This window comes from Sciurus vulgaris, assembly GCF_902686455.1.
Source record: "Sciurus vulgaris genome assembly, chromosome: 1".
Lineage (NCBI taxonomy): Eukaryota > Metazoa > Chordata > Mammalia > Rodentia > Sciuridae > Sciurus > Sciurus vulgaris.
The window spans coordinates 116,725,764-116,750,736 of record NC_136461.1 but is presented as its reverse complement, the minus strand read 5'-3'; the positions used below and the strand labels follow the sequence as shown (position 1 = coordinate 116,750,736).

The 24,973-nt window shown below is 44.1% G+C and overlaps 2 protein-coding genes across 4 annotated transcripts in view; one reads left to right on the top strand and one right to left on the bottom strand.

The window, feature by feature from the left end:
• GON4L (gon-4 like) overlaps window positions 1–19,989 on the top strand; it is a 90,766-nt gene extending 70,777 nt beyond the window's left edge. The window contains 15 exon segments of the mRNA XM_079105011.1: window positions 308–452; window positions 2,944–3,094; window positions 8,572–8,688; window positions 9,030–10,736; window positions 11,324–11,579; window positions 12,309–12,493; window positions 13,728–13,925; window positions 15,020–15,163; window positions 15,661–15,804; window positions 15,927–16,046; window positions 16,674–16,787; window positions 17,332–17,542; window positions 18,024–18,648; window positions 18,741–18,843; window positions 19,492–19,989. Of these exon segments, the coding sequence (XP_078961137.1) occupies window positions 308–452; window positions 2,944–3,094; window positions 8,572–8,688; window positions 9,030–10,736; window positions 11,324–11,579; window positions 12,309–12,493; window positions 13,728–13,925; window positions 15,020–15,163; window positions 15,661–15,804; window positions 15,927–16,046; window positions 16,674–16,787; window positions 17,332–17,542; window positions 18,024–18,648; window positions 18,741–18,843; window positions 19,492–19,641 (4,370 nt within the window). The 3' untranslated portion in view covers window positions 19,642–19,989.
• A 44-nt stretch (window positions 19,990–20,033) lies between these two features.
• On the bottom strand, window positions 20,034–24,302 carry MSTO1 (misato mitochondrial distribution and morphology regulator 1). 3 transcript variants are annotated; one of them, XM_079104447.1, is made up of 14 exons: window positions 24,164–24,302; window positions 23,916–24,051; window positions 23,224–23,293; window positions 23,054–23,129; window positions 22,731–22,785; window positions 22,503–22,632; window positions 22,236–22,353; window positions 22,019–22,153; window positions 21,767–21,919; window positions 21,391–21,522; window positions 21,133–21,317; window positions 20,801–20,905; window positions 20,597–20,710; window positions 20,034–20,357 (listed from the first exon to the last, which is right to left on the bottom strand). In XM_079104447.1, the coding sequence occupies exons 1-14, from the start codon at window positions 24,245–24,247 to the stop codon at window positions 20,171–20,173; spliced, it is 1,680 nt and encodes a 559-aa protein (XP_078960573.1). In that variant the 5' UTR covers window positions 24,248–24,302; the 3' UTR covers window positions 20,034–20,170. The 3 variants fall into 3 exon arrangements, with proteins under 3 accessions (XP_078960573.1, XP_078960571.1, XP_078960572.1); XM_079104445.1 differs by having other exon boundaries at window positions 20,034–20,312; window positions 20,601–20,710; XM_079104446.1 differs by having other exon boundaries at window positions 20,034–20,309; window positions 20,601–20,710.
• Window positions 24,303–24,973: the final 671 nt, after the last annotated feature.

The following is a 24,973-nucleotide window of genomic DNA, read 5'->3' as shown; positions in this document are numbered from 1 at the left end:
AAATTTTTTTGAGTATCCACTATGTGCCAGGTATTACTAGGTGTTTTGTGTTTATGTAACTTAGTGTGTTAAGTGTCCCACATAGGACAGAAAGAATCAACTTTTTATTGACTTTGAATGGAACTTCCCTTAGGTGTATGTTAGGTTGAGAAAAACTGGAAACATTTTTGGTGAGGGCAGGAGGGTGGAAGTGGGGACCAAATCAAATAAGGGTAGCTCTACTTAAATGCAGGCATACATTCATAAGCTTTTGTGAAGTCCTCTTTAGTCCTAGAATTCCATTTATCACAGATGTTTTTTCTTATAGCCTGTGAATTGCCATGTCTGCCCAAGCAGGTGGCCTGGGTCCTGGCCACAAGCAAGGTTTTCATGTATCCAGAGCTACTTCCAGTATGTTCCTTGAAAGCAAAGAATCCTCAGGATAAGATCATCTTCACTAAAGCTGAGGACAAGTAAGTGTTTACTGTGGAGCTTCAAAAGAGCAGACTATTCCCCGAGAAGAAGGCAGTTCTTCTTCAGGCACTTAAGGGAAATAAGACATGTATAATAAGATAGAGACACAAAGATAAAAAGAAATAAGACATGTGTAATAAGACAGGGACACAAAGATAAAAGGAAAAGCAGTGTAGTAGACTGAGTTCTATAATATGCACTTGTTCCAGCAGTGCCAAATACTATTGATTTGAAATGTTTTAAATCATTGTTTTATCTTTTACTTACTGTAAAACCATCCTTGAAATACTATACAAGAAAAAGTTTCAATGAAAACGTTTTTATTATCATACCATCCCCCAAAGTGGTTTTACTCTTTGCATTTCTTGTACAATTGCTATCCATTTAAGTAATTTTGTGCTTTCCTTAAAAAAAAAAAAAACTTGATATTATTTTCATGTGCTGTGCATTGTCTTTTTTTGAGTATGTGTGGTTTTTGTTTTTATATGTATATTTTTTTTTAGTTGTAGATGGACACAATACCTTTATTTAATTTATTTATTTATATAGTGATGCTGAGGATTGAACTCAGTGACTCCCATGGTAGGCAAACACTCTTATCACTGAACTACAACTCCAACCCTGTATGATTTTCTTTTAAAGCAATATTTAATGACTCTATTACAATCTTTTCATTAATCATATTTTCCCTTCTTTTTTTTTTTTTTTTTTTTTTTTTTGTATGTGAGGCTTACTTAAGAATCTTTGTTCCTACAACTTTTAAAAATTTTTTCTTTCTCTTTCCCTGCAGTGCTGGGGATTGAACCCAGAGTTGCTGTACACTGAGCTATACAATGCTTCATACTTGTTTATTTTGAGACAGGGTCTTGCCAAGTTGCCCAGACTGACCACAGACTTAGAATCCTACTGCCTTACCTTTTCGAGTCACTGGGATTACAGGCATATGACACCATACCTGGCCTTAAATTATTTTATGTTGATCCCTGTGGGTAAATTTTCAACAGTGGAAATATTTAGTAAGGTTTATGAATATTTTTGTGGCTCTTAATGTGTATTTCCAAACTGTCACACCCCATGTATGTACATGTGTAACCATAATTGCATATATGATGTTAGGGATCATGTTGTTGATTTAATTGTCTAATATGGTATCCATTATTCACTTTCTGTTTGTTTTCTTAGAATAATTCTCTTTCCTTTGTATTCCCTTTGAACTTTCTTTGTGTGGTTAGTATAAATCTCATCTAGGTCAATGTTAGAGTGCCTGCCTAGCATGTGTGAGGCCATGGGTTCAGTCTTAGCACTGAATTTTGTTTTAAAAAGTATAAAACTCATCATGATCTTATATTTACTAATGGGTTTTGTTTGTTTGTTTGTTTGTTTGCTTTTTGGTGTTGGGGATTGAACCCAGGGCCTTGTGTTTACAAAGCAAGCACTCTACCAACTGAGCTATCTCCCCAGCCCCTGTTTTTTTTTTTTTTTTTTTTTTTTTATGTTGTCCAGGCTGGACTCAAACTGCTAGGCTCAAGTGATCTTCCTATCTCAACCTCCTGAGTAGCTTGCCCACACCACTTTGCCTGGCTTATTAATGCCTTATCTCTTCTGTTCACACTTAATTGTTAAAACGCCTGTTTGATTGTTTTGCAGATGCCTTCCACCCTTTCCCACTCCCCTCACTCTCCCTATCCCCACTCTTTTTTTGTGGTACTAGAAATTGAACCCAGTGCCTAACACATTACCATTGAGTTTCATCCCCAGCTCTTTTGTTTGGGTCTTACTCTTAGTTATTCTTATTTATTTATTAATTTTTTTCATGGTAGGGAGGGATATTAGGGATTGAAACCAAGGGATCTTTACTGCTGAGCTACTTCCCCAGCACTTTTTATTTTTTATTTTGAGACAGAGTCTCACTAAGTTGCTGACACTGGCCTTGAATTTGTGATCCTCGTGAGTTCCTTGGATTAAAAACATACGCCACCATTCCTGGCTTACTCTTAGTTCTTAGTGCTCTCTAAATAGTTGTACTTTTCTATGGAGTATTCACCAACATGTACAAGAACTAGATGTAAAGAAGAGCGTTGTGGGCTGGGGAAGTAGTTCAGCTGGTAGAGTGCTTGCCTTGCAAGTACAAGGCCCTGAAGTTCGATCCCCAGTACTGCAAAAAAAAAAAAAAGAAGAGGGTTGTAAATTGGGCACAATGGCACATACCTATAATTCCAGTGGCTTGAGAAGTGAAAGCAGGAGGATCACAAGTTCAGGGCCAGCCTCAGCAGCTTAGCAAGACGCTGTCTTAAAATGAAAATTTACAAAGGGCTAGGAATATAGTTCAGTGGGGCACTTGTAGCGTACTTGTGCTCAATCCCTAGTACTGGGGCGGGGGCTAGGCGGGGAGGAAAAAAATGAAAAAAATGAAATGTGTGGAATTGTCTGGGAGGGTTTTTAAAAGAAAGGACTACAAGGTGTGATTTAGCATCATTGTTCCTTTCTCAGTTTGTTAGCTTTAGGATTGAAGCATTTTGAAGGGACTGAATCTCCTAAGCCTCTAATCAGCAAGTACCTAATAACCTGCAAGACGGCCCACCAGCTGACAGTGAGAATCAAGAATCTCAACTTGAACAAAGCTCCCGACAACATCATTAAAGTGAGTGCTTCCAGAAAGCTCCATCCACCATGTCACCTGTGTGTGTCTGTCTTTTTCTCTTCTTAGTGTCAGTGAAAAGAGGGACTTCTTATGTGTAGGACTAATTCTTTCCACATATACACTGTAGATTATTCCCGTTTTTGCCTTTTGTGGGGCATTGAATCATTATCTTTCTCGTGGAGTATCTTCTAATTCTTGTGGATGATTTCCCTTACATATGAAAATAATCAAGTCTTAAAAGCTTTCACAAATCCTCGACTCCTTCTAGCCAGTCTCTATTCTTTAACTCTAACCTTGTGAAGGTAGACAATATTCTACGTATATCCTTCCCCTTAACCTCTTAATTTTTATTTAGATCTTTATATCAAAGTTCTGTAAGTATATCCAGTCCAGATATTTAAAATGGTTGAGTCAGTTCTATGAGGACTTTTTATGGGAAAAAAAAATTTTTTTTTTCCACTAACCAATGTTTTTTTGGGAGAATGGTATCTTATCTCCACATCTAATCTAGGTAGCACGCTTGTAATTGCCCTTTTTGTGTTTTGTTTTGTGATACTGGGGATTGAAACCCAGGACCTTGTGCATGTAATGGCAAGCACTCTACCAACTGAGCTATATATCCCCAGCCTGGTAATTGCCCCCTTTTATAAAAAAATTTTTTTAGTTGTAGATGGACACAATACCTTATTATTTATTTATTGTATGTGGTGCTAAGGATCAAACCCAGGGCCTCACACATGCTAGGCAAGTATTCTACTACCTCCTCCTCCCTGTTCCCTCCCCCCCTCTTCTCTGACACATTTTTATTTCCAACCAAATTACATTTAAATTTCCAGATCAGAGAAATAGTCTCGCCAATCCGGGACAGTTATATAGTTCTGAAGGTCAAAAGCTCTTTTCTCTATGCTGTGTTTTATTATATTGCTTCAAATACATAAACAATGTTTGGTACAGTTGACATTTTTTTTGGTGGGGGGGGTACTGGGGATTGAACTCAAGGACGCTCTACTGCTGAGCCACATCTCTGCCCTCTTTTATATTTTATTTAGAGACAGGGTCTCTGCAAGCACAAGGCCCTGGGTGCAATCCCCAGCACCGCAAAAAAAAAAAAATAGAGACAGGGTCTCACTGAGTTGCTTAGCACCTCCCTTTTGCTGAGGCTGGCTTTGAACTTGCAGTCCTCCTGCTACTGCACCCAGCTTGACATTTATGTAATAGTAGTCAAAATTTTATCTCAATTTCTATGATTTCTTTCACTTTATTTTTTTATTTGTTCTTTTTATACATGACAGTAGAATGTATTTTGACATATTATACATACATGGAGTATAACTTCCTGTTCTTGTGGTTATACATGATGTATAGTTACACTGGTCATGTATTTATACATGAATATAGGAAAGGTATGTCCAATTCATTCTACTGTTTTTCCCATTCCCTTCCCCACCATCCTTCCCCCAGTTCCCCACTGTCCAATCTGGTGAACCTCCACACACTGCCTCCACCCACTTATTGTGAGTCAGCATCCGCATATCAGAGAGATTCTTCCTTTGGTTTTTTGGGATTGGCTTATTTCACTTAGCATGATATTCTCCAGTTCTTCCATCCATTTACCAGCAAATGCCAGAATTTCATTCTTCTTTATGACTGAGTAATATTCCATTGTATATATGTACCACATTTTCTTTATCCATTCATCTATTGAGGAGTACCTAGGTTGGTTCCATAGCTTAGCTATTGTGAATTGAGCTTCTGTGAACATTGATGTGGCTACAGCACCATAGTATGCTGATTTTAAATCCTTTGGGTATTTGCCAAGGAATGTGATAACTGGGTCAAATGGCAGTTCCATACCAACTTTTTAAGGAATCTCCATACTGCTTTCCAAAGTGGTTGCACCAATTTGCAGTTCCACTAGCAATGTATGAGTGTACCTTTTTCCCCATATCCTTGCCAACACTTATTATTGCTTGTATTCTTGATAATTGCCATTCTGACCAGAGTGAGATGAAATTTCAGTGTAGTTTCAATTTGCATTTCTCTAATTCTAGTGCTGTTGAACATTTTTCCATATATTTTTTGACCATTCATATTTCTTCTTCTGTGAAGTGTCTTTTCAGTTCCTTTGCCCATTTATCAATTTTTTTTTCCAAATTATTTATATATCCTGGAGATTAATGCTCTATCTGAGTTGCAGGTAATTGCCACTTTTTGATGCTTTGGATTTAGGCTTTGTTTATTAACCTTCAACCACAGATACTGAGCATTTGGCTATCTGCTTACTCCTCTGGCAGCATGTAGGATTTTTGTTTTGTCTCTGGTGTTTTAAAATAATATTATTTTGTTATTTATTTGTGTGTGTGTGTGTGTTTGTGTGTGTGAGAGAGAGAGACAGAGAAACAGAGAGAGAGAGAGAGAGAGTGAGCATGTGCTGGGGATTGAACCTAGGCATTCTGCCATTGAAGTTTACAACCAGCCCCTGAAAATTCTTGATAATGTGCCTTAGTGTGGATCTAGTTTCATCCATGGTGCTAGGTGCTAGAAACCTTTTCACTTAGGATATTTGTATGTTCCAGATTTGGAAATTCATGTTTCAGATTTGGGGAAATTTTCTTGACTTATGTATTCTTGACTTCCTCTTTATCTTTTTTTTTTTTTTCTTTTTTTCTTCTATAATGCTTCATAGTTAGGTAATGGAGGTCTTTTGACTAGTCTTCTGATACTGTCTTCTTTTTCCCATTAGTTTGTCTTTACACTCTCTGGGATATTGCTTCAGCTGCTGCTTCTAACCCTTCTGCTGAGTTGAATCCTTTATTTTGTTCTATCATATTTTTCATATTCTACAACTTTTTTTATCATTGAATTTTTTTCACTGAATATTTTTAAATAGCAAATGGCAAAAGACGTGGGAACGTAGAGGAGAAAGAAGGCTCAAGTTTTTCATCAGTATAATACTACTGCCCTCTACTTTTCCTGACAGCCTCCATCCAGATCATCATTTCTAGCCATGCTTCTGCCGGACAGGCGATGTGGCTGTCATCTAGCTACACCAAGCAGTAGAGGGATTTTGAGGGTCTACCTGCCTCTTCAGTAGCTTTTCAGTCTGTTCTCATTTTACCTGTCTGTAATTCCAGCTTTACTTTCACTTCTAGAGGCAGCTGGTATCTAATTCTCTTGCCAGTTTTTACTAAAAAATGTAGTTGGTCCTTACCTCCCTCTACTTGGGATTCACTTTTTTTTATTTTCCTATGTCAGTTACCACTTACACATCTGCTTTTCAGCTTCCAAAATATTGTTGCTTTTGTCTTTTCTCTCATTTCTGACATTCTCTCTTTGTGAAAGAAAAGACAATATTGTTTTTTTAGGCCTCTTCTTTAGTTTCTTTCTGTTGTTTCCATGGGGTTTTAAGAGAGATCAAAGCCAAATGGATATGTATAAGCTGTCTGTTTTAATGTTGAGTATCTCCTGTAACCCATGAAAGCATGGGTCTTACCACCACAGAAATCCCTATTTCCCAATTGGCCTATCCAATGGATACTTCTTACCCTGTTTAACTTTTCACTTGATGCTGTGGTCCAGTTCGTTCTTCTTCAAACGCTCCGTTTTCTTCTGTGATACTAGACTCTTCAGGCTGCTCCTCATGACTTTTTCCTCTGCTCTGCCCTTAAATGTCAGCTCTTCACAGTAAATTCACAGTGTGCAATTTCACCCACGTCTTGATTTTCATCACCTGACTTCTGGTAATCCTCACATCGATATTTTCTCTCTTAAGCTTCAGCTTAGTGTAATGAGCTATTTAAAGGAACTCTCAACTTGGTTGCCTCCTCACTCCAACTAAATCTCTCTCTCTCTCCTCCATTTGTTGCCACTGACTCTACCACCAATAGCAAATCCCCCTCCCCTAGCTCTGTTCTTGTGTGCGACATTACTGTCTTGCTATTCTCAGTCCATAAACCTGGACTTTATCCTTGATGCCTTCTGCTTTATCACTGACACAGGTTGACTGTCACAGTTCTCAGTGTTCCCTGTTTCCTGCCTCTGCACACTGCCTTCATTTAGGCCTTTGTTATATCTAGATTAATGCAGTAGTTTTCTTACTAGTGTTTCTAATTCTTATCCACTGATTCTACCCTTAACATTGCTGCCATAGCCACCTCTACTTTCAGGGTAATGATCTACTTTCCTGCTTGGCCTGGCACAGAGGCCTACTGTCCTACCACCCTCCCTGTGACTTCGTCTCCTGAAGTCTCCCCACATTGCTTTACTTCTAGCTAAACCAATCTCTTTTGTTTCTTTAAACACATTCATGGTTTTGCCCATTTGGTAGACTCTTTTTTTTTTTCTCATGCTTCATACAGCAAATTCTGTTCCATTAAGATTCATTTATAGTTACACCTGCTTCAGAAAAATCTTTTTTGTTCAATTTTGAATTGTGACTTTTTTTATGCACTATTTGTATGCATTATTTAGAATTTTTTTTTTTTTTTTTTTTTTTTTTTTTTGTACCCGGGATTGAACCCAGGGGCACTTAACCACTGAGCCACATCCCCAGCCCTTTCTAAATATTTTATTTAGAGGCAGGGTCTTGCTGAGTTTGTAAGTGTCTTGCTAAGCTGCTGAGGCTGGCTTTGAACTCATGATTCTCCTGCCTCAGCTGCCCAAGCTGCTGGAATTACAGGCACGTGCCACCGCCTATAACATGTTATAGTTGGTCTACTTGACTGTCTTTCCACTAGCCTGAAAGTGAGCTCCTTGAGAGTAGGAATTGCTTCTCTTATTTATGTGCTCAGGTTGTTGCATTGGCACATAGAAGGCATTGACTGTATGTTGAATGAATGGATGATTATTGTCAGTGGTTTGAATTAAATTCTCCTTTTCATTTACTCTTGAAACAGAACTACTGCAGTCTCTTTTCTTTCCCTTCCCTTCTAATGCCCTTCACACCATAATTTACCTAAAAGAAGTTTTTGTGTATACAACCAAATGAGAGCTAAGATACTGTCATTGCAGCTGCTGGGCAGGAGCAAATCTCCATGTAAGATACTCTGACCATGTGCTTCCTTTTCTCCCTTTTTTTTTTTCTTTTTTTCTTTTTTTTAAAGTTTTTGATTTTAGTTGTAGATGGACATAATATCTTTATATAGTTATGTGGCACTGAGGATCAAACTCAGTGCCTCACACACACGAGGCAAATGAGCTGTACCACTGAGCTCATCCGTAGCCCTTTTTTTCTCTTTGACCGTAACTTTTTCCCCTGTTCCTGGTAACCAGAATGGAGATCGTCAGGTAGGAGATGTCAAATAATTATATAATTAGTTTAATTTGAAATGCAGAAACATTCAGCATATGCTACTCACGTGTTTGTGTTTATGGATGTGTATATGTTTGTGTGTACCCATTACCTACCCCATGCCCCAGCCTGACAGGGTGATGTTTCTGGAAGGAATATAATTCGTGCTTTATTTCTTTATATTCAGTTTTATAAGAAGACCAAACAGCTGCCAGTACTAGTAAAGTGTTGTGAGGAGATCCAGCCACATCAATGGAAGCCACCTGTAGAGAGGGAGGAACACCGGCTCCCATTCTGGTTAAAGGTACAGTCCTCCTCAAAGTCTGTACTTTAAGCTTCTAATGCTTTAGTTATAGACTAGGACTTAAGAAATCTTCCTCATTCACCCTTCCTTCCTTTTTCTCCCTTCCCCCAGCTGATTGTGTAGCCTTTTTCGAGTAATAGGTAAAATAAATCTTCTGAAGAAACTCAGAAGAGTTATGTAGAATGTATGATTAGAATGAGGTCATCATAGAAATTTGATATGCAGAAAAACCCTTCTTCTTCAAGCTATCTTAAAATTGAAAGATTTCTAAAATCAAGAAAGCCCTATTTTCCCCCCAAATTCTGACGTGTGCTACATCAGAATATTCTTGTTCCCAATAGGCCAGTCTTCCATCCATCCAGGATGAACTGCGGCACATGGCTGATGGTTCTAGAGAGGTAGGAAATGTGACTGGAACCACTGAGATCAAAGCAGAACAAGGCCTTGAAAAAGCCAGATCAGAGTTGGGAAGTGAAACTCGGTACCCACTGCTGTTGCCCAAGGGTGTAGTACTGAAACTGAAGCCAGTTGCTGACCGTCTCTCCAGGAAGGCTTGGAGACAGAAGCGGTCCTCAGTCCTGAAGCCCCTCCTGATCCGACCCAGCCCCTCTCTCCAGCCTAGTTTCAACCCTGGGAAAACACCAGCCAGGTCAACTCAATGCGAAGCTCCTCCAAGCAAAATGGTGGTCCGCATTCCTCACCTTATCCAGCCAGCCACTGTCTTACAGCCAGTTTCAGGTGTCCCTGCACTGGGCGTCAGTGGGGATGATAATTTTGAGTCTCCTGTAGCACTGCCTGCTGTTCCCCCTAAAGCTAGGACCAGCTTCCCTCTGTCTGAGCCCCAGACCCTGCTTTCCTCTGCCCCTGTGCCCAAGGTAATGTTGCCTGCACTTGCCCCTTCTAAGTTTCGAAAGCCATGTGTGAGACGAAAACCCTCAAGAAGAAAGGGGACCAAGGCCTCTCCCTGTCTGAAAACTGCCCACCTCATCCACCCTGCACCTGTTATCTTTACTGTTCCTGCCACCACTGTGAAGGTTGTGAGCCTTGGCAGTGGCTGTAATGTAATCCAGCCTGTCAATGCAGCTGTGGCCCCAAGTCCCCAGACCATTCCTATCACCACCCTCCTGGTCAACCCTACTTCCTTTTCTTGTCCATTAAACCAGCCCCTTGTGGCCTCCTCCATCTCACCCTTAATTGTTTCTGGAAATTCTGTGAATCTTCCTGTACCGTCCACCTCTGAAGATAAGGCCCAAATGAATGCAGACATTACTTGTCCTTTGACTGAAAGGAAAAATGCCTTTCAAACCCTGGAACCCAAATTAGAACCCCAGGAACTAGCTCCTTTGTGCACTGCTGTCTTCCCCAAGGAGGAGCCCAGCCCAGGGTCATTGCTGGCAGATGGAGAAAGCCAGGAGGGACCCTTGGAGAACAGTGCCTATCGCTGGACTCTTGTGAAAACAGAGGAGGGGAGACAGGCTCTGGAGCCACTGCCTCAAGGCTTCCAGGAATCTCTAAACTCTCCCTGTGGGGATTTAAAGACAATCATCAAGATGGAACCTGAAGACCCTGGAGAGGAGATTTCCATTGCATCCACTGAGCAGGATGTTTATAATGAAATCAAAGAAGAACAGTCTTTAGAATTGGACACTGGCTCCCTAAGGGAAGAGTTGAATGATGCTAGAGAGTTGAAGAAACAGGCAGTCCAGCAGCAGGAGGAAGAGAGGAGCCAGCCAGCTAAACCCCCTACCAATTGGCAAGAGCCTACTGTCCAGGGAAACACTGGGGGAGACATGAACAAAGGATCTCCAAAGAATGTGCTCTCCTCCATGGACCCTGACATGGTACTAAGCAGTCCCCTAGGGAAGCCCGAAGACTCATCCAGTGTCGATGGCCAATCAGTGGGGACCCCAGCTGGGCCAGAAACTGGGACAGAGAAGGATGGGCCAGAGGAAGAGGAAGAAGAGGACTTTGATGACCTTACCCAAGATGAGGAAGATGAGATGTCATCAGCTTCTGAGGAATCTGTGCTTTCTGTCCCTGAACTTCAAGTAAGAGCCAGGGAATGGTTTCAAGTGATTTGGGGACTCAGCAGTATGTTTAATTTATTGACATGCCACCTGCTTGCTTATTCCACTATAGATAGTTCTAAATCCTGTTTGCATTTGGTTTTTGAATGTGTTGTAGGATATACTTTTGGGATTGAGGTGAAGTGAGAGGGAAAGGGTAGAATTTTGCTCATTACATTTGAGGTAAACTTGTTAAAAACATTAAATTGAATCACCTGAGTATACTTTAAATGCCTTAGAACACAGTTCATAAGGATTGGGGGTATAGCTAGTTGTAGAGTGCTTGCCTAGCATACATGAGCCCTGAGTTCAGTCCCCAATAATACAGAAGAGAAGGGGGAAAAAAATTAAAAACTAATAAGTGTGGATAGTGGCAAAGGAAAGCTTATCTTTAGGGAATAGGGAACCCTTTCAAAAGGCATATTCTTCTCTCTTTTATCAGGCCCAGTTCCATAACCCAGGTAGTAGTATGCCCCATTGTCTAACCTCAGATCCTCCTGATAGAGCTCTGTGCTTCAGCATTTGTGCTCTACCAGGAGCCCTTATAAATACTCTTTGGGGGATGGCAGGAAACAATGGAGAAGCTGACTTGGCTGGCATCTGAAAGGCGCATGAGTCAGGAGGGTGATTCTGAGGAAGAGAACTCCCAGGAGGAGAACTCCGAGCAGGAAGAGGAGGAGGAAGAAGAAGCTGAAGGAATGGAAAACCTGCAGAAAGAGGATGAGATGACTGATGAAGTAGTTGGAGATGCTGCTGAGAAACCTCCTTCCACCTTGGCCTCCCCCAGGACTGCTCCAGAAGTGGAGACCAGCAGAAACCCACCAGGTGAGTGTGGCAAGCTTGCACCTAGAGTCAGGTCTCACTGGGCCTCATTGTAGCTTACAATCAGCTGGATGATTCTAGAGGAAATCCTCTGAATCTTTCCTGTAATCTCCCTTCCTCCAAACAGATATTTAAGGTGGTGCCTTTATAATAGGTTGTTCCAAGTTTTCATACTGTTGCTTTCCTCATCAGTCATGTATGAGGCAAGGAGCTATGTTTATATCAGAAAACACTGTCCTTTGGGAGCTCAACATAAAGCCACATTTACTTTTAGATTTCCTTTCTCAAGATGTAGCTTGCCAGGTGTGGTGGTGCATGACTAATCCCAGCTGCTCAGGAGGCTGAGGCAGGCGGTTCAAAGTTTGAGGATATTCTGGGCAACTTAATGAGACCTGATCTCAAAATAAAAAGGTCTGGAATGTAGCTCTGTGGTAGGACACCCTTCATTCCCCACTACCACAAAAACAAACAAACATACAAAAAAAAAAAAACCTGAAAAAATGATGCAGTGGCTAATTGTCTCCTTATTGTGCCAGTTAATCTACTTTTGCTGGAGACTCTGCATAGAGCTGACTTGACAGAAACCAACTTGCCTCTCCTACCACTTCCCCAGCCACTCTTCTGAGTTGCTCCATGTCATTGACTAGGATTGGATAGAGGGACACCTGTGGTGGATGGGAAGAGCAGAGGTTGCAGGAACCAAGAAACAATTGCTTTCATATGTGCTCCCAGGAGAGAGCATCAAAGCTACTGGAAAGGGCCGAAGCAATCATCGAGCTCGCAACAAGCGGGGAAGTCGGGCTCGGGCCAGCAAAGACACCTCCAAGCTGCTGTTACTCTACGATGAGGACATTCTCGAACGGGATCCACTGAGGGAGCAGAAGGACTTGGCCTTTGCCCAGGCTTATCTGACCAGGGTAGGCAAATGCTGCTTCCATTACTACTAGTCCCTATGAATATGGCTGCTGCTCCTGTAAGGCAGATGTTTTATTTATTTTTGTTTGTTTGTTACTGGGGATTTAACCCAGAGGTGCTTAACCACTAAGCCACATCCCCAGCTCTTTTTGTTTTTGTTTTGTTTTTAAATTTTGAGACAGGTAACATTAAATTGCTTAGGGCTTCACTAAGTTGCCAAGGCTGGCTTTGAACTTGAGATCTTCCTGCCTCAGCCTCCTGAGCCTCTAGGATTACAGGTGTGTGCCACTTTGCCTGGCAAGTAGATGTTTTAAAAATGAAGTCTGGGGTTGGGGGTATAGCTCAGTGGTAGAGCACTCACCTAGTGCTCACAAAGTCCTGGGTTCTATCCCCAGTACTGCAAAGAAGAAAAAAGTCTTTCTTTTTTTTAGACTGTACAACTGGCATTGTCTGTCTTTGCCTTAGCTTGCCTGGAATTACCAAAAGAGCTCTTGTGAGAGAGCCACAAGAAGACACAGAGTTCAGTCATGTGTGAGTTGATTATTAGCACCCAACATAATCCCTTTTTGCCCAGAGATTGGGGGAAAATGATACCTCATCATCAGTAGAACATTATGTCTTTACTAGCTATGGACTAATAAGAACCTTTACCCAGCCCTTTGACTTGAGAAGAAAGATGGTTGGTAAACTGACCAGAGAGCAGATTTCAGGGAAATGCCTTGGTCTTCAGATGTGAACCACCTGTGTTTAGTGGTACCCTAGTAACTGCCTTCTCTTTCAGTAACTAGCTGGTTCTTTATCCTCCTAGCAAAAGAAGGTTCTAGCAGGGTAGTTATGGCTTTTTCTTATCTCCTAGTTTTTAAGTAACATTCCAAATTTATGTGTTATGTGCCCTCAGATGACACTATGCTGAAATACAAAACTCTCCTTATCTATTTTATTATGGGTCTGACATCAGGAAGGAGAGCTTATTTAAAGCTGTGACCTAGAGAAAAACATTGTCTGGTTTTGAAGGTTGTGAAGATTTTCCTGTTTCCCACTATCAAAAAAAGAGCTCTACCCTGCTCGTTGCTTTGTCTTCCATTTACCATCAGATCTGAGAACACGTTTAGGACCTTTCCTTTGAAGGACACTTCTTGGAGTTCTCTTATTATGATCTCTCTTTCTCCCTTGGACCCTTGCTTCTTCTTGGGACCCAAGGAAAGGGTGCTTATGATTGGAAGTCTCCCTGTATAGGTACGAGAAGCCCTACAGCATATCCCAGGCAAGTATGAAGACTTCCTTCAAGTCATCTATGAATTTGAGTCAAGCACCCAGAGGCAGACTGCTGTGGATCTCTATAAAAGCTTGCAAATTCTGCTCCAAGACTGGCCTCAACTGTTGAAAGACTTTGCTGCTTTCCTGTTACCTGAGCAAGCTTTGGCCTGTGGATTAGTAAGTTGATGGGCAGAAACAACATACAGGACTCCTGAGTCAGAGTGACTGGGGATGGATGGAGTCAAGTAAGACTTTCCCGGTCTCTTGACTGCTTCCAGACAGGCCATCTGTCCCCTACCCCTTGCCCAAAGGGGCTCACCTCCTTGGGGATGCTCTCCCCAACACCATTCTCCCATTTTCTCTCCTTGGGGAATGGCAGCATTTTACTTTAAGTTGCCAGTGGAAACCTTAGGTAAGTCGAATGCTCTGTGCTCCTCACAGTTGTAAAAAAGGCATTCTTTTAATAAATACTTATGGAATGTCAGGCAGAGTTCTAGGTGCTATGAATATATATAGCATTTAAAAAAAATCACCTCCCTTATGGAGCTTATATTTTCATGGGGAAACTCAGGTGATAATATGTAAAATATATAAATTTTGATGTACCTATATTATAAAAAGAAAATGAATATCATATAGAATATAATGCTTTATAGTGATAATGCTTTAGAGAAAACTAAAGCAGAAAAGGTGATGAGTGAGTTGTAAGTAAAGTGGGTGAGGGAATGGGCTATGAAGTTTGATAAACAGTGGTCTGGCAAGGCCCCTGCAGTGAGATGATATTTAAAATGTTAAAGAATAAGCGTGAGGCATATCCTAGTATCCCCAGGGTTCTTTTCATGATGAGTAAAAACAGGAATAAAGGGAATATTGAGGGCATTCTGGTAGTCTTATGCCAGTTAAATGACACTGGTGTGATCATATAATGTCCATCTTCTCTTCTGGCATTATTATGAGGATCAGATGAACATATATGCTAAAATTCTTTGTAAACTGTGAAGTACCACGTGAGTGTGTGTTTGATTTCACAACTCATAAAATAATAAACAACTTAGATATGCACATCTCTTGAATCTTTTGTTCACATCTTAGTTTTCATAAGTTGGTAGCTGCCAGGAGCCCAAGGTAGTTGAATATCAGGATTTATTAAATAGAATCCTGTCATCCCCCGGGCTTGCAGGTCATTGCTCTTAGTTCTCATCCATAGGGCCCTCAAGTCCTGCTCTAGATGTGTGGGTGACTCCTCTCTTGCCCTCCTTCCACTTTGGTAGTTTGAGGAGCAGCAGGCTTTTGAGAAGAGTCGCAAGTTCCTTCGGCAGCTGGAGATTTGCTTTGCAGAGAACCCTTCCCACCACCAGAAGATCATCAAGGTCCTCCAGGGCTGTGCAGACTGCCTTCCTCAAGAGATCACTGAGGTATTCCTTCCTGTCCTGTTTCTTTTCTATTGTCATTTGGGCCTCAGACCTTTCTCTTCTCTCTCCCTTTAACCTGTTCCATATCCATTTATGGATTCTGGGAGGAGATGAAGAAGGCAGGGGTTTCTTAGGCTTTACTTAAAGCATAAAACATAAGGATAGGGAGGCTGGCCATGCAAATCCAGAGCCTGACTGACCCTCATGGGTTCAGGCATGCTATCAGTACCCCGGAAGGGATGTTCATGGAAGGAAGTTGTAAGACCTGGGAGGGATCCAGCCTCCTTCCTCTGTTTGGGCTGTACCCTAGCTGGGGACCAGTCAGGCAGCAGTCAAGAGTGCTATCATTGGAAGCAAGCAGAGAGAAGTGACAATTCTTAGCTATCAAAGAGAGGTCTCCAATGTGTCTAGGAAGGCAGAATGTCAGAGTGTAGAGGATAGTTTGAAGGGTGGTCTAGGGAGGCTCTGAGACACATCTTTGCCTCTACAATTCTCCTCAGCTTAAGACACAGATGTGGCAGCTCCTCAAGGGCCATGACCACTTACAGGATGAGTTCTCCGTCTTCTTTGACCATCTACGCCCAGCAGCTAGCCGGATGGGTGATTTTGAAGAGATCAATTGGACTGAAGAGAAAGAGTATGAGGTATGTACAGGCCCTGAGACTGCAGTAGGGTGTGAAGGAGAATGTGAGGGGATTACTTGGTGCCACTAGCAGGAGGGAAATCAGCCTAGGGTCTGCACTCATTGGTGCCAAATTCTCCTTAGTTTGATGGCTTTGAAGAGGTGGCATTGCCTGATGTGGAAGAGGAAGAAGAACCTCCCAAGATACCCACAGCCTCCAAGAACAAGAGAAGAAAAGAGGTTGGGGTCCAAAATCATGATAAGGTACACCAGGCTGTTGGGAATTACCAACTGAGCTATATCCCCAGCCCACAGTTTTTTAACTCCATGATTTTTGTGTTTTTAATTGCATGTCTTTACTCTTTCTTGAGGAGAAACTACTTAGTAGTTAAATGACCTTGGGCAATTTATGTAACCTCTCTCTGTTTCTTCATCGTGAATTAGGATAATATTGGTACCTTTGTCTTGGATTTATTAAATAGAGTATAGTTGAGAGAGCCTTCCATATGTACAAAACCCTCTCAAGGGAATTGCTAGGGGTGGGGAGCTCAAGGCACAGGGAGACAAAAACAAAGACAGATGAGTGAGTAGACCATATCTTATGGTGGAGCTCTCCAGAGACTGCCTCAAAATCTGTTTGACTTATCTATGTCTTGAAACATCTGGGCAATTGGGATATGTGTTTTTGGGTCACTTAAAGATTCTTTTAGGGATTCAGTAGGCTTTAATCCAGTTTGGGCGTTGATTTCTCCAGACAATATGATGAGATGGTGTGTAATGAAAGAGAAAGGGAAGGAGGTGGGGAGGGACCTCTTCAGATGACTCACAGCCCAGCTTCCTCTTAATGTACTGAAAATACATGATTGCTAATCAAGCCCAGGTATCTCCTAGGAGACTGAGTGGACAGATGGGGCCAAGGACTGTTCCTGTTCCTGCCATGAAGGAGGCCCTGATTCTAAACTTAAGAAGAGCAAGAGGAAAAATTGTAGCCACTGTAGCAGCAAGGTGAGGAAGGTGCCTAAGGTGCCAGGACCCAGGGTATCGAGATGTCAGGGCAACTCCAGGACATACTTTCTGAGGTATTGCTTACTACCACAGACTTGTACCCTGTTGAATTCCTAAAACAGTAACATAGCTACAAATAACATGCAGTATACACATAAGTGTACATATGTAAATAAATAGAATCTTTTAAAAATACATGATGAATTTTGCTTTTTAAAGAGAATTCTGTAAGGAAAGCTTTTGGAATTGGAAGAGAAAAAAAAGCCACAGTTCGAATATTTCCTTCTTAATTTTTAATGAAATAAACCAGGAAAATAGACCCTTCATAAGATCATTCTGGTTCTTTAGAGTTGGTTGGCAGCAGAAATGCAACCCAAGAGAGGGAGTGATGGGTGGAATTGCACATTCTACTCTGAACCATTTAAAAGTCCCTGGAGCCTGTGCATGTTTATTGACTTGCTAAGCAGCAGGGCAGGGCTTCTTTTTGGTGGGTCCTCAAGACATAGGTTTGGATACCTTTTGACCCAGAATGCCATCCCTGCAGGTCTGTGACAGCAAATCCTACAAGAGCAAGGAGTCCCATGAGTTGGTGGGCAGCAGCCCCCACCGAGAGGCCAGTCCTATGCCTGGTGCTAAGGAAGCAGGGCAGGGCAAGGATGTGGTGGAAGAGGAAGTCCTGGAGGAGCAGGAGAGCGCTGAAGCAACCCAGAGCAGGACTGGCAGGACTACCAGGAAGGAAGAGGTGTCCATTCCAGGTGAGCGATCTCACTGCCAGCCCTTCTTCCCTTAGTTTTCTGTTTCATTCTCATTATTCAAGCAGGAACCTCTATGAGCCTGAATAAAAAATAGAATTCCCAGGAATGGACATAGATAGCATCTCTTTCCCTGATAGACTGATAGAGCTCTACTCCTGTTCAGCTGCATTTTCTTTTCTGTAGCTTTAGTCTTCTTGGGGAATCAAGAGTGCAATGAAGTCCATCATGCTGCATTCTCTGTGTTTCAAATTCTGAAGCCCTTCCCCTTATATCCAAATCCTTTCTACCTACATTCTAATGACTGGATCCTTAACAACTCTGGTATCTTTGTGTAAGTGAATTAACCCCCACCTGCAACCCACTCTTTTAAGTGGGAACTTTATCACAGTGGCTTACCACAATCTGTGGTAGTTTTCCGTCTTTGGTTGCACCCTGATCCTATCTATCCATAGCCTCAGTTACTTACTTTCCTCCAAAGCAGGATTGATAGTGGGGAGCAGTTTGTCATTCCCTCAAGAAGAAGTGACTCTTACACAACAACTCCTGGATGGCCAGCCACCTTGCTCACCAGAGACTCTTCAGTTTCCCCCACAAAGTGGAGCGGTACCATACCCTGGGAAGAGGAACCAGGCTGGGCCTGAGATTCTCTCCTGCCCCAGTGCACACCCTGGACTTAAGAATGAAGGGGAAGGCCAAAAGGTAGTGAGTGACTCAGAGGATTCCATGCTGGTTTGGGATGCACCAGAAACTGAGAAATTGCCTACGGCTGCTGAGACCCCTGTTTCCTTCCTGAGTCCTGTTTCCTCAAGGACCAGAGATGTAGAGGGAAGACATATGTCTGAGAAACCAGATACTCAAGAGAGCTGGCAGCCCTCAAGCAGAACTGAGGTGAAAACTGCAAACAGAATGTCCCCTGTCCATGAATCTTCATTAGGGATTGACACCTCAGAGACTTCTCCCGAAGCCCCAGGAGTTTTAGCTAAAGACATTGGGATACAGGCCAGGGGTCCAGAGTGGGAGCAGCAGCCAAAGGCCACAGAAGCAACAGTATGTGCGAACAACAGCAAGGTCAGCTCCACTGGGGAGAAGGTTGTCCTATGGACAAGGTAGGTGACGATACAGGAAGTGTTTGGAAAGATTATAGAACACATACATCTATGTGACTCTGCAGGGTTAATCCTGTTTGTGTGGGTTACAGGGAAGCTGACCGTGTGATTCTCACCATGTGTCAGGAGCAAGGAGCACAACCACAGACCTTCAGCATCATCTCTCAGCAGCTGGGAAATAAGACCCCTGCTGAGGTAAGTGGCGGGTATGTGTGTGAAGATGGGGTGCCCTGTTTGAGCATCAAGCCCAGGGAATCCAAGAAGGTATGGCAAGGAGAGGACAGGGAGGCCAACTGGAGAGACACAGGGCTTTAAGGGCGACCTAAGGACCTGACTTCTTGGGGTGGTGATGATTCTAGAAAAGAAAGGGCATTGGATTCAGAGGTAGAATCTGGCTTCCATTTCTAGTTGTTTTTAGAAGTGTAACTTTGGGTAAAATATTTGGTCTGTGGAGTTTCCTTATCTAAAAGGAGAACATGGCTTTCACAACTTTACTGTGTAAATAAAGGTTTTTAAAATTGGTAGGGTTGGAGGGTTGGAGTTGTAAGCTTAGTGATAGAGCATGTGCCTAGCATGGGTGAGGCACTGGGTTCGATCCTCAGCACCACATAACAAAATAAATAAATTAAATAAAGGTTAAATTCTTTTCTTTTTTTTTTTTTTTTTGCGGTGCTGGGGATTGAACCCAGAGCCTTGCTCTTACAAGGCAAGCACTCTACCAACTGAGTTATCTCCCCAGCCCAAGGTTAAATTCTTAAAAAAAAAAAAATTGGCACCTGGAGCTTCGTAACTATCACAGTGTTACTAAATAGGAACAGTGAAACAGCCCTTCTCCTGTGCTAGGTTGCCCACCGTTTCCGAGAACTCATGCAGCTCTTCCACACGGCCTGTGAAGCCAGCTCTGAGGATGAGGACGATGCAACCAGCACCAGCAACGCGGACCAGCTGTCTGATCACGGGGACTTGCTCTCTGAGGAGGACGCGGATGAGTGAGACTCTGGGAACACGTGGAGTCATCACACAGGACCAGCCCATCAGGCACCTGTGCCTGCACTCCAGGAAAGGCGGCTTGTACTTTGCTTGCGTCGTCCTTGAGCTCTGCAGACAGAACTGGAGAGCAGGCCGAGGACAGGGACACACTGAGGCTGGAGGTGGGCCTTGGAGCTCCATATCCTGGGCCTCATTCAGAGTCTTTTATGTAGACCCTACTAATCCACTCTGTAAATAGCACTGAGGGAAAGTGGGGCTTACGCTACTTTTTTCTTTATCTGATGGTACATATTTATTGTTCTGTGATCTACTCACAGTGTTTCTAAGTGTAATAAATGCCTATGCCATGTAGCCAATCCCAAGACACTAAGCTCCTCCGCCCGAAGACACTAGGCTCTTAAATCAGCAGTTTTTATTGGCCAACTAGCTCTTGCCCTTCCCCCACCCCGTCCCAGAACTCTAGTCCATGAGGCTATCGCCCTCCTGGTAACACTGGGCCAGACTGTGCAGCTCCTGCAGCAACTCCTCTACATCATCCTGTTCCACCCCGGCATCCAAGAAGCTGGCCCAGCGCCGCAGGTCCAGTTTGGTGAGCTCTGTGGCCAAGCCTCCCAGGGCCTGGTGCAAGGACGAAGAGGAGCACAGAGCCCCAAACACTGGGATGCTCTGCACTGCTGTAGAGGGAGAGAAAAGTGAGACCAAATGGATTATATTCTTTCCTGGGACTCTCATATTTACAGGGAAGTCTGTGCACATGATAGACTTGACTGTAAAGTACATTCAGTGAATTTTGTTTGCTGTCCCCTTAGTATACCAGTACTCCAGAGGAAGGACACTTCTCAGGAGCTATAGGGCAATAAAGGAATGTTTAAACGTGAACATTTTAAGCACTCTTAATCCAGGAAGGGAGAGTAAAACTGCTCCCACGCTTGGTGTCTTGGTTTTCTTTGCCTCCTACGTACCTGCGCCTCTGGGGGGACCATCCAAAACCATACCCTGCTGGCTGAAGCTTGAGAAGAGGTAGGGGTAAGGAGGAGCCACTCTGCAGGGAGTCAGCAGTAGATGGGAAGAACTGTGGGGGTAGAGAATGGCAGTTCAGTGAGCAAGAAGTCGAGGGGGAATGGAGGTCCTGGAGGAGGGCAGGAGCAAGCATTAGACTGACCTTGTGACTTTGGGCTGCTGCTGATGTAAATATTGTGCCAAGACTTCTTCCCCAGTTGTACACGCATGGAGAGGGGAAGGCAGAGGTGTCCCTGGGTTGAGCTGACTATCAGAACAAAGCCAGAACCACCTTTAGTGTATGGCTGCTTGATAAGAACTAAGAATTCCTAGATTCTTGGGCCATCAGCTGAATCAGGGCGATAGCTTTTTTTTTTTTTTTCCCTTAAGTGAGGCGGGTGGTGGTGGTGGGAAGAAGCAATGTCAGTAGAATTCCCAGATATTAGGGAGAAAACAAAAACATGAGGAGGGTTCCTAAGGACCAATAGTGCTCACCTGGTATGGCACGCTCTGTCTATACCTCTCAGCACCACTGACTGAGCAAAGCAGCGTGTTCCCGAGGGGTTCCCACATGCAGACAGTGGAGTCCATGGGGTGGCTCCTCCGAGCTGCACCAGGGCATCAGGGAGGCACTGGCCTGGAACCAAGGGGAAGGGGATGATTGCTCCTGCTGTCACCACCTAAAGAGCAGGAGGAGATCAGGTTACAGAGCTTTTTCTCAGTGCTGACCCCATCCCACACAAAGCTTCATACCTTTTTCCCAGAGAAGCTCAGCATATCAGCCAGATGAACCATGGAAACTGGAGATGAACGGAGTCGATAAGGAACAGTGACTGTGTCAAGGGCTGTGGCCAGGATAGCACTACAGTGGAAGGGCAGAGTGGCCTACAGAGGACACAAGAGGAACACTTAGCCTTTGGGGCCTGGAAATGGATACATGGAGGTAATGGCAGAGAGGTCCAGAGAATGAAGCAAGGATGTGCTTGGCCCAAGAATGGACAAGCACAAGACAGATCTAAAAGGCCACATCACAGTTGAGTTCAAGCTACTTCAAGAAGAGAGCCACTAACATAGGCTGCTTTGGGGAATATGAAGGCCAGCTATAGTCAGAACAAGCATTAAGCCTTACATCATAATGCAGGTAAGGGAAGTTGACAGGTGGCTGGGGTCGCAGGCCCAGACTCCCACCCAAGGATAACGGGCAGACGAAAGAGCTATAAGCAGTCAGGTGCACCAGTCCGAATGCTGTGTTTAACAGACGATAGATGTTTTTCTGAGGCTCCTGGTGAAACAAGTGGTGTGCATCAGGCAACTTCCTCAATGGGATTCTCTCTTTGCTTCCTCCCCACTGTGACTTCTTTTTCTCCCACCTTCTACTCACCCCAAGATTGTGGGAACCAGGGAGCAGGCCCCAGGTTATTATTCCCCGCCCTGAATACTCGTCTTGCAGCAACTCTGCAGCCTTGGCACCTACCCCGGAGAAACCATCATGCAGGTCACACAGAATCTGGAAGCCCTGGAGAGAAGCAAAGGATCAAAGACAGCAAAGAGCAGAATGAGAAGTTTCTGCCCTGCTTTCCACCTTGCCCCAACGCTACCTGCAAGTAGTCACATTCCTCCACATAGAAGTGCAGTCTGTCCTCCAGCTCTTCCAGATACCTGGGTTCCTTCAGGACACTCTCCCCTTGGCCAAAAGCCTCCAGCCGGCCTGTTTCCCTGCCACAAAGAAACAGGAGGCAAGACTTAGAACCCTCTCCCCACTCCAACTCCCACCTCTCTTGTTTTGGGGGAAATGGCCTCAAGAGTCTTATTCCCAGCATTGGTGGGTGCCAAGCCTCTTGCCTCAGTGTCTGAGGTCCTCATACCCATCATGGTTGTACTTCTGAATCACACAGATGCTCCGCGGATGGAGATGGACTCTAAGGAAGTCTGACCAGACTCTGACACTCCTCTCAAGTGGTTTTGGGGTTGCAGCAGTGGTGACTGCTGGGAGAGCTGAAGAAAAATCAGAAGAGATGTTACCTTTTCCCACATTCCTTCGTTGATTAGCTCCCCATCTATATTGCCAGGTCTAATATCTGGAGAATTCTCACCTTTGCCATTAGGGATGGATTTGACTCTCCAGATATCATCACTACTCCGTACTCCCTGGCATAGGTGAGAAAAATCTATATTTAGTTCCAGGCAGATGAGAAGCAAAAGTTGATTTATATTCCCTGAGCATGTTGGCCATTCCCTGAAGCCTAATCCCTCCTAGGGATTAAGTTATCACAATCCCTAGGAAAAGATGTGCTTTTCCTAAAAATACCATTCTAAGGCATTTAAGGTGATTAAAAATCCTCTTTTCTCTACCCCAGTGGTGGCACTCTGGGTGCAGCATGGGGTGAAAATGTCCAGTTAGGGTAGAGTCCCTCACCTCTGCACTCAGAAGGTCCTGGAGATGAGGGTTCTTGGGATAGACTTCCTCTTTGTGTGTGGAAAGCTTCCCGTGCCTTAAAAAGATTTCAAGATTGATTAAAGAAACTCAATAGATGAGAGCTCCAGCTTTCTGTGCACGTACATGTTCTCACCCCTCTCCATACACACCATGCTATGGCTGCATCTAGCTGTTTGTCCCAGTAGAGTCCACCTTCCTCTTTTAGGGAGTTCAGACTGCCTGTACAGAAGTAAAAGGCAATGGTAGGTCAAATGCTAAGGCATCTTCCCCCTTCCTATGGAGGGGGTATTCTTTTGATCTCCTGAAACGTGCTGTCAGCATCTCTCCAGCACTGGCTCTTCCAGGCTTTCTTGGGTGCAAATCTGTGTGGGTGGGTGGGGAGCTGGTTTAGGAGAATCCGTCCTTCTGTTCCCAGCTTAATCAGTAGATGTGGTACCTGGGGCAAAAAACACCCCAACAGTCCTACAGGAGTGTAGCATTTCAGCCTATCTAGAGAGGGCTCTTGAGCAGAATAAGGTTTTGCCTTCCTGCCTATCTCTGGTGTTAGCGACTCATTTCTGGTCCTTCAACCTACTATGGTTAGAGATTTTTTTTTTTTTGCGGGGTGGGGAGTGGAACCTGGGGACTCTAACACTGAGCTACATCCCCAGTCTTTTTTATTTTTTTATTTTTTTATTTTAAGAGAGGGTTAGGGTTGGCCTCAAACTTGCGATCCTCCTGCTTCAGCGAGCAGATGGAATTACAGGCGTGAATCACCATGCCTGCTTAGTTTTGAAGAGAATGAATGCCAGAGACTCCGGACGCGAAAGCCAGCATTGGCTGACCCCTGACACCGTCTCACCCTTCAGATCCATGAGGATGAGTCGCGGCGTGTAGGTTTCCTGGCCATGCAGCGTCTGCCCGGTCCGGTACAGGACGTCAGGGCACAATTCTCCCAGAGACTCTTTGGCGCTGGTTGCTCGGCCCAGCGCAGCATCCTGGTAGAGGCACAGAGGGAGGACTGAACTTAGAGGAGGCAAGAGGGGCAGGCCGGACGTCAGGGCTGTAGATTCCAAGGATTTCGCCGAGACAACCACTAGGAGATCTCACCTGCTGGTTCCACCAGTGCGCACCCACGAAACCCGCAAAATGTCCCAACTGCAGCGTAAGCACCTCTCGGGCCCCGCCCGCCATGCCTCGCCGCTCCACTTGGTCCCACCGCCCCTGCCAGTCCGCTCGCTGCTCCTAGCCGATTGGCTCCACAGGCTTGTGGGCGTGGTCTCATTCTCTGCGTCCTATTGGTCCACAAACACGCCCCTTGCCATTGGATAAAGACTTAGAGACCCTGCCCATCATTCCCCTCCCCTCTTCCTTGACGTGGCCCAGTCCTGCTTTCTTGTAGTTTGCCAGGCGGCGGAGTATGTCGCAGGCCGGACAGGAAGTTGCGCGTATCCGCGCCATGCTGGAGGTTTTTTTTTCTTTTGGTATTGAGAATTGAACCGGGGGTACCCCTACCACTGAGGTACCTCCCATCTTTAGTCCTTTTTATTTGAGGCAGTGTCCCGCTAAGCTGCTGAGTCTCGCTAAATTGCCGAAGTTGGCCTCGAACTTGTGATCCTCCTGCCTCAGTTTCCAGAGTCACTGTGATTACATGCGCCATCGCGCATGCTTTGACTGTTTCCTTTGCGCCTCACGTAGAGTCTCCACTGACTGGGGTCACGGAAGATTCTCACCTGCTTCTTTTGGCGGCTCTTGTCCCATCATATCTCTGCTACCTAATAACTCCACGGACAAAAATAAAACCTTACCCGACCGGGCGCGGTGGCACATGCAGAGGCAGAGGCAGAGGCAGGAAGATCGTGAGTTCAAAGCCAGCCTCAACAATTTAGCGAGGCCCTATGCAACACAAGACGACCCCAT

Bases quoted from the DNA above. Each gene is read 5' to 3' on its own strand.
- MSTO1 (XM_079104445.1), bottom strand. From the start codon at position 24,247: ATGGCGGGCGGGGCCCGAGAGGTGCTTACGCTGCAGTTGGGACATTTT. The intron at 22,154-22,235 runs GTAGCGTTGGGG...GCTTCTCTCCAG, and splicing joins AGGAATGTGACTACTTGCAG to GGCTTCCAGATTCTGTGTGA. The intron at 21,920-22,018 runs GTGAGTAGAAGG...TTGTTTCACCAG, and splicing joins CTGGTTCCCACAATCTTGGG to GAGCCTCAGAAAAACATCTA.